At 40.9% G+C, this 14362-nt stretch overlaps 1 protein-coding gene across 1 annotated transcript; it reads right to left on the reverse strand.

Annotated features, from left to right (window-relative positions):
- Positions 1 to 7785: 7785 nt before the first annotated feature.
- On the reverse strand, positions 7786 to 10377 carry LOC108353077 (ral guanine nucleotide dissociation stimulator-like). The gene is made up of 3 exons (XM_017600324.3): positions 9867 to 10377; positions 9543 to 9739; positions 7786 to 8541 (listed from the first exon to the last, which is right to left on the reverse strand). Exons 1-3 carry the CDS (start codon positions 10041 to 10043, stop codon positions 8154 to 8156), a joined length of 762 nt encoding a protein of 253 aa, XP_017455813.1. The 5' UTR covers positions 10044 to 10377; the 3' UTR covers positions 7786 to 8153.
- Between the last annotated feature and the right edge of the window lie 3985 nt (positions 10378 to 14362).

Raw genomic sequence — 14362 nt, forward strand, 5'->3', positions numbered from 1 at the left:
TTCTAGGTTCTGTTTATTATAAATAAGGTTGATATGAACATAGTGCAGCATGTGTCTTGTTATATGTTGAAGAACTTTTTGGGTGGATGACCAGGAATGATAAGGCTGGATCCTCGGATAGTACTATTTTCAATCTTTTAAAAAGTTCTGGATTAATTTCCAGGATGGATGTACCAGCTTTGGATACACCAACAGTGGAGGAGGATTCCTCTTTTTCCATATCCTTGTCAGCATCTTCTATCACCTGAGTTTTTGATCTTAGCCATTCTGACAGTGATGTGTAAACTGGTATCTCAGGGTATTTTTCTATATCAATTCCATGATGACTAAGAATGTTGTACAGTTCTCTTTTTTTAATTCATTAATTATTTCATTGTTTCCTTCAATTTTCATTCATGAATTCATGCACTCATTCAATCATGTATACACTCCATATTTAATTCTGCTTAGATCCAACCCCGGAAGGCACCACATGGCATCCATCCACCTGGATCCCCTGCTACATCCCAACTGTCTTCCCAAGGATGTGTGCATCCTACCCAGTCCACAGGACTCCTAAACTTCCTGGGACCTCTTCCTGAGTTAGCTCTGTTTTCTATAAATGAACCCAGACTGGGGAGTTCTCTGCTATGCAAGTGTTGGTGGCCTCATCTCAGCTGGTTTGTGTTGCCTGGTTGATGATCCACTGTCTAAGAAATCTCAGGGGTCCAGGTTAATTGAGACCGCTGGTCCTACTACAGGGTTGACTTTCTCCTTAGCTTCCTTCAACATTTCCATGATTCAACCAGAGGGGTCACCACCTTCTATTCTTTAGTGGGTGCACATTTTCTTAGGTGTTTTTAGTATGTTTAGGCTTGGGCCTTGAAGTGTGTCAGATCAGGAAAAGTTTATGCAAAAGCAATAAGTCTGTTTTGAAATTGACCAACCCTAAGGAGGGGAGGGAAACATCATAAAGACCATTAAAGTACCATTCATAGACACAACCCTTTACTTTTTTGTTGAATGTTTATTCTATTCTCCCCCTCTGTTTCTGTGTGAATCTGCCTGTTGTTGTGTGTCTCCCTTTGTGTTTCTCTACATCTTCCTCTGTCTCTCTGTATTTCTGTCTTTCTCTGTCTCTGTATTCCCCCCTCTCTCTGTCACTCGCTCCCTCCCTCATTCTGTCCTTCCCTAACTTCTTCCCTCTCTCCCTCCTTGCTTCTCTCCATGTATCCATCCTGCCCTCTCTGACTTCTCTCAGTCTCTTTCTCTCTCCAGTAGCACTATCTGCATCATTTCTAGCAGTTCCTCCTTCCTTCCTTTTCAGAATCGGGCAGGCCTCCCATATATATTTAGCAGCCATGGCTTCTCAATTTTCTTTTTTTTTTAAGATTATCTGTTTTATTGGTAGAACTTCAATAAATGTTAGTTAAGTGTACCACTATCCCAGTTTTCTTTGGCCTTCACAATAATCCGAAGTGATCAAACTCATTATCTTTATTTTACAGACAAAAACCAGAATCTTGAAAACTGGCCTAGCTCCTCAATTTTCATTAAGCCACGACACTTCTTTTCCTATTAAGGCTAGAGCATGGAACCCAGTAAGGGGAGAATCTGCCATGCACAGGCAAGAGAGGCAGAGACAGACCCTGCTACCACTGTTAAGACTTTGCATGAAGATGAAACTACACTAGAGTTGCAAGGTGCTGAGGGCCTAGGGCAGTCTAATGTAGGCTTCTAGGTCCCTTCCCATGCAGGCTCTTTGGTGGACCGTTCATTCCCAATACTGTGTGGGCTCAATTTGACTGCATTATTTCTTCTGTTGTCCTTTAACCCCAGCTCCTACAAAAAATCTTGCGACTTTTCTCTACCTAAGATTGGTGTATGTCTCTTTGCATTGGTTTTCATCATTTACTAAGTGAAACTTTTCTGATGACAGTAGAGGGTAGGACCAATCTCTGAGTATATCAGAATATTATTAGCAATCTTTTCAGTGGCATTTTTACAATTCATTAATTTCTATCTGGTGTCTATGTACATCTGTGCCTCTGGGTAGTTCAGCCTGTGGTTCTTGGTACTCCAAGAATTGGGATTGGTGGACACACTGTCATGGCATAGGTCTCAAATGTATCAAGGCATTTTTTGGACATTTTCACAATTTCTGTGCCACCTTTACTACAGCACATCTTGTAGGCTGTACAAAATGTAGGGGAAATGTTTTGTGGCTGGGCTTATATCCTAATCTGTCCCTGGTTATAGGAGAAGGCTCAATATCTCAAAATCCTCGAAATCTAAACATGGATTACCCATCTAATCTAATCTTGGTTTCCTAGAACTTTCCATTGCACTCGGTTTCCAGCTTGTCCCAGAGATAACGACACATAATTCTTCATTATCCCAACACTATTTCCCATAGTCGGCCCAAATTCTTCTTCTTTCCATTTCTCAACTTCCTTTAGACCCCTCCCTTAACTGCACCCCACACCACTATACATAAGACAGATATCTATTGTGGTCTTCTTCACAGTTAGATGCATCCATCATCATCTTCGTTCCTCTTATTCCTTAGCTCCTCTGGGTTGTGGACTGTAGCACACCTGCTCTGTACTTTAACAGAGTTTCCACATGTACGTCAGTTCATGTTTGTTTTCTTGGTCCTTTCCTTTGCCAGGATGGAGCAAGACGACGAGTTTAACAGCTGGAGCGCACTCCACTGTCTACGTGAAACTATACATTTATCCTTCCTTTAGTTGAAGAGTTTTAGGTTGTTTCTAGCTATTACCAATTAAGACTGTATGAAAATAATTTAGCAAGTGAACTTGTCTTATGCATATTTCACAAAAACTAAAGTGTCGTCTTCCACAATTGTTGTACAAGTTTCTACTTCCATGAGCATTGGAAAGTGTCCCCTCCCTCTTAGCGTAAACTTTTACTATCTTTATTGTTTTAGCTGTTCTGATATCAGGTGGAATCTCAAAATCATTTTATTTGCTCTTCCCTGATGAATGAGGATGTTGAACGTCTCTCATAGTGCATTTCCTTAAGTGAGTGTGTTCTGTTGAGAATTCTGTTACATCTGTCTTGTTGGTCCATGTGCTCCCATCGTCTGGGCACGTCCGCTGGAGAGGCAGCACATGGAGTGTGTGACTGTGCTCATCCCAGTCCTTACACTGAGCAGCGGATTCTCCTGGAGTGGAAAGCGCTGTGTGAGATGTGAGAAATCCAGAGCTCAGATTCCTTGGCTTTCAAGCATCTACTCTTTTCTAGAAATGTATGTAATTTTTTCTAGAAAAAAACCCATAAACACTAATCATTGTAAAAATCTTTGAATATATCGGTGTCAGGTCGCTAGATATGCATGTAGTACTGTGACACAAATATTGTGGGAGTAACCAAGAGATATCTGCCTTGACTTAGGATTCACTCACTGACATGAACAACACACCTGACACTGCGTGGCTGACTAAGAACCTTAGAGTAGATTGCTGAGTAACCTGGGGATAATGTCAATAGGAATACTCTACAAAAGAAAGAGTAAAAACATGATTTCTCATGATCTGTTATATTCATAGAGCAGTGCCCTGCTCAATTAGCATCAGAGCAGCGTCCTTTGGAAGTAGAACTGAAGACATTCTGAGACTCATAAGCAGACATTATGTAGAGTGAGACACCTTGGAACACTCAGTCCTAAATTGGAGAAGTTGCCTAATGCACCCATTCTTTACCCCCAAATATCTCCACCTTGATAACACCTTGCAGTTGAAAATTTAGTTTTTTCTAAGGGAGTCTCTAAGGAAACAAACTCTTTTTAGGTGCAGTCCTCATGTTCATCAGCAAATGGCCAACAGAAAATGAACCCATTTAAATCTATGGAGGAGACTCCACATTTCATAATGTCCTCTCAGGTCTTTTTGTAAATTTTTCTTTATATTTCATTATTATATATGTACTGATATTTTTTCTCTTTAACTCTGATTGTCCTTTGTGCATATATATAATATGGATTCTGTGTTGGTCGTGAGGGATTTTATGCCTCTTCTTTGCCATGGAGAAGGGGTTTCTGACATCCTCACCCTTGCTGAGTTGCTGACTGCAGTTGCTCTGTTTGTGGGAGGGAGGATGACTTTGGTTTGAGGAAATGACCAGCGGTAGAGTGACTATATTTGTGCAATATGGCAGCGACCACATACCTAATCCTACATGACCCCATTAATTGGATGCAGAGGGTAAATAAAATTGGAATATTAAATCATCAACTACTATCATAAATAAACAAATAATAGTTTAATTAATTAATATCAGAATGGAGTCTGGTGGGAAAGTCATTGGATGAGTAGTTGGGAGGTGGTGAGGCGTAGATACATTCAAAATGCATTGTGCACTTTTAAAAATGTTTTCTATATTTGAAGAGCAACTTCCTACCCATTCAAAACATTTTCTCATTTCAAAATATCATGGGAAGTCAACTTTCATCTCTCTTCCTCTATAGATCTATTCATTACCTATATTCTTGCCTAATTCTAGAATTGTCTTTGACTTCTTGGCTTAGCCCAATAACTTTGACCCTTGTGTATGCTGTAGCAAGGCACACAGTACAATGAATCCCTTCCCCTAGTGCAGGTCACTTGTGCAGTTAGACTTTCTGATTTTAATTCTTTGGGTGATTTACACATCATGGGAGGAACAAAGTCAATTCAGTTGCCTGTGTAACTTTGAAGACCTGGCCAAGTATCTTTGAAAGAAGTTAAGGCCTTCTATCTGTGCCGTAGTAATGAGCCGTGGTTCTATGATTCCCTATCTTCACGAAACCTTGGAATATCTTGGTGTAAAATGTAATCATATCTATGTGCCTTGTACAGTTTCCACTGGAGGGAAGTGGTACCTCCCCACAAGTTCCAATAACGTTTAGTGAAAGCCAAAGTTGAACTTTATTACATGTGATTTAGTAGGGATGTGTATTACTTCTTGAGAAAAAAGTCTATTTAAGACATATAAAATTATAACATAAGCATGTCACTTAATTGTTTTAAACACTTAGGCTTTTCTTTCAAATTATATTTGTCCCTTAAGCTTCTTTGAATAACCTTAAAATAATATATCATAGAGAATATTAATAATTTGCAGATATTTTCTCTCATTATTAGATTTTACATTTTACATTATTAGATTATTACATTTTAGAGAATGTAAACAAATACTAACAATTTATTAAAACCAATACTTAAAATAAACACAACTTTGAACTATCAGAAGGAGTAAAATGGCAATGTTAGGGAAATGTTAGCATTATTGTCTAAGCTGAAGGGTAGGAAGGAGAAGTGAGAAATGTCTTCTGCATGTGACACGACTGGTCCACATATGCACTCACCACAACTCTGGTTACCTGAACAGCACCTGAACAAGATTAACTAATTGAAAATTGGCGCACAGTGGTGAGCCTGGAAAGTAAGGTAACTGAACTGTTGTCTACACGAAACCACTATCCTACGTGCTAGCATCATTTGTAATGGGAGGTACTCTGTGTGCTTCCAAAGAAGAAACATAAACATTAACCAAGCTACAAAAACTATGATTTATAATAGTGTCCAGTCTGAAAGATATGTATGTACTGCTGTGACATAAATATTGTGGGGGTAACTAACAGATATCTGATTTGACTTAAGATGCAAATCCCTGCGATGGAACCCATACTGCTTGGCTGACTAAGACTAAAGATATGGATAGGACAGGTAGGGTAAAGCTGATACTACTTAGTTCTGCTAAAGAAACAGTAATAAAATGATTCCTATTGACCTGAGAGACTCAGATCATTGTCTTGCTCAACCATCATCAGAGAAGCTTCCTCCTGAAGCAGATCACAGATCCCAAGCCATTCTGAGACTCATAGCCAGACCTTATGCAGAGGGAGCACCTTGGAATACTTAGTTCTAAATTGGCAAAGCAGCCTTTTGCACCCATTCATAACCTAGGATTGATAACCTACAAGTGATAACCACTTGCAAATGAAAGTTTATTTTTCTCGAAGACAGGTTCTAGGTAAACAAACTACTCTTTATTTATTTATTTATTAATTAACTTGAGTACTTCTTATTTACATTTCGAATGTTATTCCCTTTCCCGGTTTCCAGGCAAACATCCCCTTAACCCCTCCCCCTACCCCTCTATATCGGTGTTCCCCTCCCCATTCTCCGCCATTACCGCCCTCCCCCCAACAATTATGTTCACTCGAGGTTCAGTCTTGGCAGGACCAAGGGCTTCCCCTTCCACTGGTGCTCTTACTGTACCATTCATTGCTACCTATGAGGTTGGAGCCCAGGGTCAGTCCATGTATAGTCTTTGGGTAGTGGCTTAGTCCCTGGAAGCTCTGGTTGGTTGACATTGTTTTTCATATGGGGTCTCAAGACCCTTAAAGGTCTTCCACTCCTTTCTATGATTCCTTCAACGGGGGTCCCATTCTCAGTTCAGTGGTTTGCTGCTGGCATTCGCCTATGTATTTGCTGTATTCTGGCTGTGTCTCTCAGGAGAGATCTACATCCGGTTCCTGTCGGCCTGCACTTCTTTGCTTCATCCATCTTGTCTAATTGGGTGGCTGTATATGTATGGGGCACATGTGGGGCAGGCTCTGAATGGGTGTTCCTTCTGCCTCTGAACAAACTACTCTTTAGTGCAGTCCTCATGTTCAGATCAGAAGGCCAATAGAAAATGAACCCATTTACATGTATGTAGGCTTCTGGTCTTAAAATGTCCTATCAGGACTTTTTTTGTATACTTTTTGAATTTCATTATTTTTATATAAAAATTGTTTCTTTTTACTCTATAAGTCCATGGTGTATACTTTTTGGATTACAGGTTAATGTTTTTATGGGAATCCCGTGCATCTTTGTTTTTTATGCCTTTTCTTAGCTGCAGAGGAGGAGTTTCTGACGTCCTCTCCCTAGCTGAAATGCTGACTGCAGTTGCTGACTTCTGGGGAGGGAGAGAAATATTTTGGTTTGAGAATGTGACCAGTGGTAGACTGGCTGTCCTTGTGAACTATGATAGTAGCCACATACCTATTCCTACAGGATCCACACTTATTGGATACAAGGTGTAAAGAAAATAGTGATAAATATAATCAATTATTAAAATGAACAAACAAAAAAATAAATACCAGGAGGGAGAGTGTTTGGGACATCAGGAATGAATAGATGGGATGTGATGAGGGGTGGATACAATCAAAACACATTGTATACTTGTAGAAAATGTTTTCTTCAATCGAAGAGCACATTCCTACCCATTAAAAACTCTTTTCCAAAGTCCCTGGAGTCAAAATTTGAACTTTCTGTCTGCACAGATCTATCCATTAAGTCTAATTCTAGACTCTTGTTTAGCTTCTTGGCTACCACAGTAACATTGCAACTTGCAAGTTATAGTTTGAATTCGCCTTCAATTAATCTGTTCTTTTATTATTGAAGAAATGAGAAAGTATTTCTGAAGTAGGTAACGCATTCTACATGTGCTACAGAAATATGCCACAGTTGTATGACATCACACACTTGCTAAACTTGAAATTTATGTGTATAAAAGTATACACAATTCAATGTGAACTGAATTGTTACCACGGGGCTGAAGTGGTCCCACTCCTCAGACTTAGTTTGAAGTTTACTGAAAGGTAATGGTGAGTGTTATTACATGTGCTTTATTAGTCATATGGATACATCCTTTAAAAATGACTAAGATTTTACCAATCATAATTTAAGCATGACATTTAATAATTTTAAATGCTTATGTTTAACTTTTTTAAATTATTTTTGTACCATAGACAACTTTGAGCAAAGTGAAAACAAACAATAACAATTTATTAAACCAATATTTAAACACAAAATGGAAAAGATCTTAAAGAATAAAAAGGTGATATCTCAGGGGAGGGAGAAGGCTGGGTGTGGGGCTGGAATTGCTGCTGGACTGAAGTGAGGGGCTGAGCACCCTGGGCAGGAGCAGTAGCACAGATACAGGGCAGGCACACACAAGGTGTTACAGGGCCATTCTCTGAATAGGTAGGCCCACTGCAGCAAATAGGAAGTTAGTGAAAGATACATTGTATCTACAGACAAACTGAGACACAAGTTCAACAGCTGCTATCATGTGTGCTGTCTGTGCTGCTGCTGCCACATCTGGTTGCAACTACTCATACTTCACAGAAAGTTCTGGAGGTTTTGTGCCCTCCAGCTCTGATGCACAAGTTGGTTCTGGCTCCAGAGTGGCTCTTTTCCTGCTGTTTTACACCCATCCAATCTGTGGATCTGAGGATGTGTGTCTCCCCAGATCTGAGCCTTGCTCATCCTTGGATGGGAATCCTTGGCTTGATTGTCCTGCATGAGAGTCATGAACCTATTGACATGGACACTAAGATCTAAGTGTGCCATACACACATCAAAATAGGCCTTTATATATTTCAGTATGAACAGTTCCGAGGGTTCACAATAGTCCTCAGTGTTCTTGTCCATCCATGTTTCCAGGAAGCTACAGAGGGCGTTATTTATTTGTTCATCCTCTTCACAATGAGGGCTGAAGTTAGCACACCTAAGGAAGACCAGAGAGAATGTCACCTGTAAAGTCCCAGGACCCTCACATAAAATGGGCAGTTCCGGCTGCTCTCAGAATTATGAATTCACCTGTACACAGTCCATGCTTTCATTGTAACTGTGCAAAGGTTGAACATGTGCATCTCTACTTGGATATCTCTGTGGTCACATGGTCCCATGTATTATGCTTCAGAGATCTCCATGTTTGATACATCTTTATTGGATATTCCGATATTTCCTAAACCTCCATTACAAATGAAAGAAGTGCATTCACCAAGGCCTCAGAAATATCAATTGAAGGATAAAGTGCTTTTTCAAGGTAGAGGTGACAGCGACATCCATTTTAGAGCATTGGCATTGGACAGCCGTATCACTTAGACCAAGCATGGGAGAAAAAAATTCTTAATGCATGTTACTGGGTCCTGACAATGATGTACAGAATAAATACTTACACACACACACACACACACACACACACACACACACACACACTCACAAAGAGTGGAAGAGAAAGAGAGAGAGAACGACAAAGAGAGAGAGATAGACAGAGAGACAGAGACAGAACAGAGAGGGAGATAGAGAGACAGAGACAGAGAGACAGAGAGACAGAAAGACAGAGAGAGACAGCGAGAGATAGAGACAGAGAGAGACAGAGAGACAGAGAGAGTGACAGAGAGATAGAGAGAGACAGAGACAGACAGTGACAGGCAGAGAGAGACATAGAGACAGAGAGAGATAGAGAGAGACAGAGAGAGAGAGAGAGAGAGAGAGAGAGGGACAGACACAGAGACAGAAGGAGAGACATGAAGAGAAACAGGGAGAGTGACACACACACACACACACAGAGAGAGAGAGAGAGAGAGAGAGAGAGAGAGAGAGAGAGAGAGAGAGAGAGACAGGGAGAGACAGGGAGAGACAGGGAGAGACAGAGACAGAAACAGAAAGACCCAGGATCAACAGAATGATGTGAAAACTATGGGCTTTGCAATTGGCACTCACCTCAGGAACAGCTGGTCCAGTACCAGTAGGGGGGTGTCAAATCTTTGGTATATGATCGAAAAGGCAGGGACATAGAAGGTGTCCCCTTCCTGCAGAGAAGGCCCCAGCTTGTTCCCTAGCTTAACCACAGCCTCTGTACTAATGCTGGAGTCTCTATAGGACTCGCTCAGGTCCTGTGCTGCAGAATCATTCTCATCCTGAGGAAAGATCAAGGCAAAAGTTTCAAAGGGTCACTGGTCTACAGCATTCTGACTGGATCTACATATTACAAATTTTCCTGAATTATTATCTGCTAAAAATGGAGTTTTTAACCCCAGTAGTTACCTTGTCTGTGTGCTCCTGGCTTTGACTGGTCTTGGTCGATGATCTTCCCTTTCGGGAAAATGGCCACAGGCGTCGAAGACAAGAGCGAACCCTGTGCCTCCAGACACCACCGTGGCCTTCCCTGTTGTCTTTCTTGAGGCCTGAGCCTCGAGTAGTCCGAAGACAGCAAGAGAACATCCTTCCCTCTCAACTGTCTCTGGCAAGTGAGCCTGCAGGCCTTGCTCCAACCAGTGTGTTGCCTGGTTACCAAGGTTCTGTATTGTTAGGTCATTTTGAAGAGGGTGGTTCCATCACTGTCCCTTCTTCAACAGAAATTTCCTTAAAGGCTCCCATGCCCCCTGCCATTTCCTAGGTACACAAATCAACATAGGTAGATATCAGTTTTGGAAGCTGAGTCTCTCCTTTTGAGCTACATCTGTAACCATACTCATAAATTCAGCCCTAATTATCCCAATTTACCATAAACAAACCCTAGGCTGGTCTCCTTGCATTTACATGACCTTGTATGTGTTCTGTGTGGAATGAGATCACATGCACGCCTGTGACAGCAGCAGCCCCACAATGTCAGTGTGCCTGCCTAAGAATTGTCTTTCACAGAGTCGGTTTCTACCATGTTGATCATTTTAGGGCTTAAGCCAGTAGCTTTACAGCCCTTTGTGATCCTCTGACCTAGGATCATCCAACCACTTACAAGATGGACGCTGGCCCCCTAGCACTCTTTCAGAGTGGATTCATCCTCCATTGCTTCTTCTTTTAATTCCTGCTTGAGTCCTTGATCTGATTCCCTTCAATGGTCGGCTGTGTCCTGTCATCTGCAAGAAAACTTTCTCTTTCCTTAGTATCATTTAGTGCTGGTGCTTGTCAAAGTAACTGAATGAAAACTGAACAGAACACACCACACTTTCTCTGTGCCCATCATGTGTCATGTGGCAGCCATCACTTCTCTAGTTCCTAATCATTCTTCCTCCTATATCCCATCTCTTCCGTTCTACTCTGTTTCCTTTTTCTGCTCCTCTCAGTAACATTTGCTCCGAAGTCATTCACTCTTTATCCCCTGGTCATCTCCCTCCTTCCAACACAGTGTCTGGGTCACAGTTTAAGAAGCCAGTGAAGTGAGGGGTAAACACCAAGTGCAGGAGATCAGAATTCCCTGCTACTCCACAGTGGTGGGCGGTGTTACAGTTAATTACTATGTTGTCTCCCTTGCCAAATGGAGTAGAGTTGAGTTCATTGCTCCTGTACTCTTCCCTCTGATGTTACTTAGATTCTTTTGTTTAAATTCCCAAAAATTGTTCAGGATCTCCTGGATGTTCATATTCATGTGCATGGTTATGCCTCAAGGTACATGTGTGGAGGGCATTGCATGATAGCTTTGTTATATGTGTTAGGTTTATCTGTGCATGTTCATCTGAGAAAGTACATGGGAGTGCTTACATGCATACATTCAAGCAAACATTTGCATCTATGGATGTGTGTCCATGTGTTTTTTCCTTTTTGGGGGGAGTGTGTGTGTGTGTGTGTGTGTGTGTGTGTGTGTGTTGTGTATGTGAGTTTTGGTAGAATGTAACATTCTTTATGGGTTAAGGAAAAAGTTAGAATTCCTTAAAATGACTTGGTACAGAAATAACCCTGGGAACTAACTCTCTCTTCAAAGGAACCTAGGTCCACATCATGGTCTTGATCTGTGTCCTCTGGTGAGACAAAATAAAACACAATAGAGGAACGCTAAGACTCTTCATGGCTCTGTTCCTAGAAGCAGACGAGCTGTGGAATCTATTGGTAATGGGAGCAGGGACATCTAAGCTCAGAGGATTCGTCTGTGAAGATACCACTTCCACTTGATAAGTTGAAAATTATCAAGAGATGAAAAGCCTGTATAGAGAAGGATTATGTGACATGAGAATTATGTTCCAAGCGTCTAGGAGTCTGATCATTTCATTAAAGTTAGCCACACAACTCCTATCGCTGCCATATTATAGATATGAATCATGTAGATGCACCACCACACTAGAATTAATAATATAACTGTGATAGAAAAGCTGAGGAAGAGTAGTTATTACCACTGATCCAGTGAGATTAGGAATTAACACATTGACTGTAAGTCAGAGAGTACTGTAGAGCAGTATAGAGTCAACAAAATTGTGGACTTCCAAGATGGCTGACTTCTTCTTCATTGTCTTTTCCTGCATAACACTTGGTAGTTTAACCCCAATGACTGGTAGAGCTTTTCTCTGTCAGTAGCTGCTCAACATCCCCTTCTTCCTGCTGCTTTTGAGTGTGAACTACTTCAATTCCTGATCAACACTTGATTTTTGGCTATTTTTTTAAATCGTGTTTTTCATGGATATTTTTGTTTTTGATTTCAAATGTTATCTGCTTTACCCCCTTACCCATATCCTCTTCCAAACCCCCTCTTCTCTGAGGATGCTCCCACTCCCACCCACCCACTCCACCCTCAACACCCTGGCATTATCTTACTTTGGGGAACAGAGTCTTCGCAGGACCAAGGGCTTTTAGTCTTTATGATTCTAGACAATGGCATCCTCTGCTACATGTGTGGCTGCAGTCCTGGGACCCTCCAGGTGTACTGATTGGTTTGTGGTTTGGTCCCTGGGAGGTCTGGTGGGATGGGTTTGTTTGATATTATTGTTCTTCTTACAGGGTTACAAATCTTTCTGTTCCTTCAGTCTTTTTTCTTACTCCTCCATTGCGTTCCACTTGTTCAGTCCAATTGTTAGTTGCAACCATCCTCATGTGTGTCAGTACGGTTCCAGCAGAGCCTCTTAGGAGTCAGCCATACCTGGCTCCTTTCAGCTGGCACTTCTTGGAATCAGCAATAGTGCCTGAGTTTGTAGGCTGCACATGAGATATGTCCCCAGGCGAGGGACCTGGTCTCTGGAAGACCTTCTCTTCAGTCCATCTTCACTCTTTGTTTCTGTATTTCCTGCCCTGAGTATTATGTTCTCCCTTTTAAGAAGGAATGAAGCATTCACATGTTCTTCTTCCTTCTTCTTGAGCTTGTTATGATCTGTTAATTTTGTCTTAGGTATTCCAAGCTGTTGGCCTACTATCCACTTTGCGGCTAGTGTAGTCCATGTGCCATGTGTGTTCCTTTGTGACTGGGTTACTTCTCTCAGGTTGGTATTCTCAAGTTCCATCCATTTGCCTAATAATTTCATGGAATCATTGTTTTTAATAGCTGTGTAGTACTCCTGTATGTACTGCATCACATTTTCTGCTCTGTTCAGGAGATTTTCCCCTGTGTTTATGTGTTGAAGGCATTTTCCCACCTTCCTTCTATTAGTTTCAGTGTGTCTCATTTTATGTGGAGATCTTTGATCCACTTGACTAGAGCTCTGTACAAGGAGATAAGAATGGGTCAATTTGCATTCTTTACCATGCAGACCTCCACTTGAACCAGTGCCATATATTGAAAATGCTTTCTTTCTTCCATTGCATAGTTTTAGGTCCTTTGTGTAAGATCAAGTGACCAATGGTGTATGCGTCCATTTCTGGGTCTTCAGTTCTATTCTATTGATCGACCTGCCTGTCTCTGTACCAGTATTATGAAGTTTTTTTTCAAGACCTTTTTTAAATACACCTTTAGGTCAGGAAGGGTGAATTCCCCAGAATTCTTTTATTGTTTAGAATACTTGTTGAAATCCTAAGTTCTTTTTTCCTTCCCAAATAATTTTGCAAATTGCTCGTTCTAATTCAATGAAAATTTGATTTGAAATTTTAATGGGTATTCTACTGAATCTGTAGATGGCTTTGGGCAAGATGGTCTTTTGTATATTAATCCTGCCAATCTATCAGCCTGGGAGATCTCTCCATCTTCTGGAATCTTCTTTGATTTATTTCTTCAAAGACTTGAAGTTCTTGTCATAAAGATCTTTCACTTGTTTGATTAGAGTCACACCAAAGTATTTTATAGATATTTGCGGCTATCATGAACAGTTTCATTTCCCTATTTTTTTCTCATCCTGTTTATCCTTGAGCAGATAAGGTCTACTCATTTGTTTGCATTAGTTTTATATCCAACTACTTTACTGAAGTTGTTTATCAACTGTGGGAATACTCTGTTGAAATTTTTGTGATCACGTAAGTATACTATCATATGGACTGCAAATAATTGTGTTTTGACTTCTTCCTTTCCAGTTTGTATCCCTCTGAACTCCATTTGTTATCTAATTGCTCTGGCTAGGTCTTCAAGGATTACATGTAATAGGTGGGGAGAGAGTGGGCATCCTTGTCTAGTTCCTGATTTCAGTGGGGTTATTTCAAGTTTGTCTCAATTTAGTGTGATGTGGGCTGCTGGTTTGCTATATATTGCTTTTACTATGTTGAGGTATGGCCCTTGAATTCTGGCTGATCAGCACATGTTATGCCACACCTATAAGCCAGTCAGCCATATAGACTTTTGGGAAATTGATCATCTCAAAAGAGGGAAGGGAACGTTCTTAAAGACCCTTAAAATAACATTCATAGAAACAACC

This window comes from Rattus norvegicus, chromosome 16, assembly GCF_036323735.1.
Source record: "Rattus norvegicus strain BN/NHsdMcwi chromosome 16, GRCr8, whole genome shotgun sequence".
NCBI lineage: Eukaryota > Metazoa > Chordata > Mammalia > Rodentia > Muridae > Rattus > Rattus norvegicus.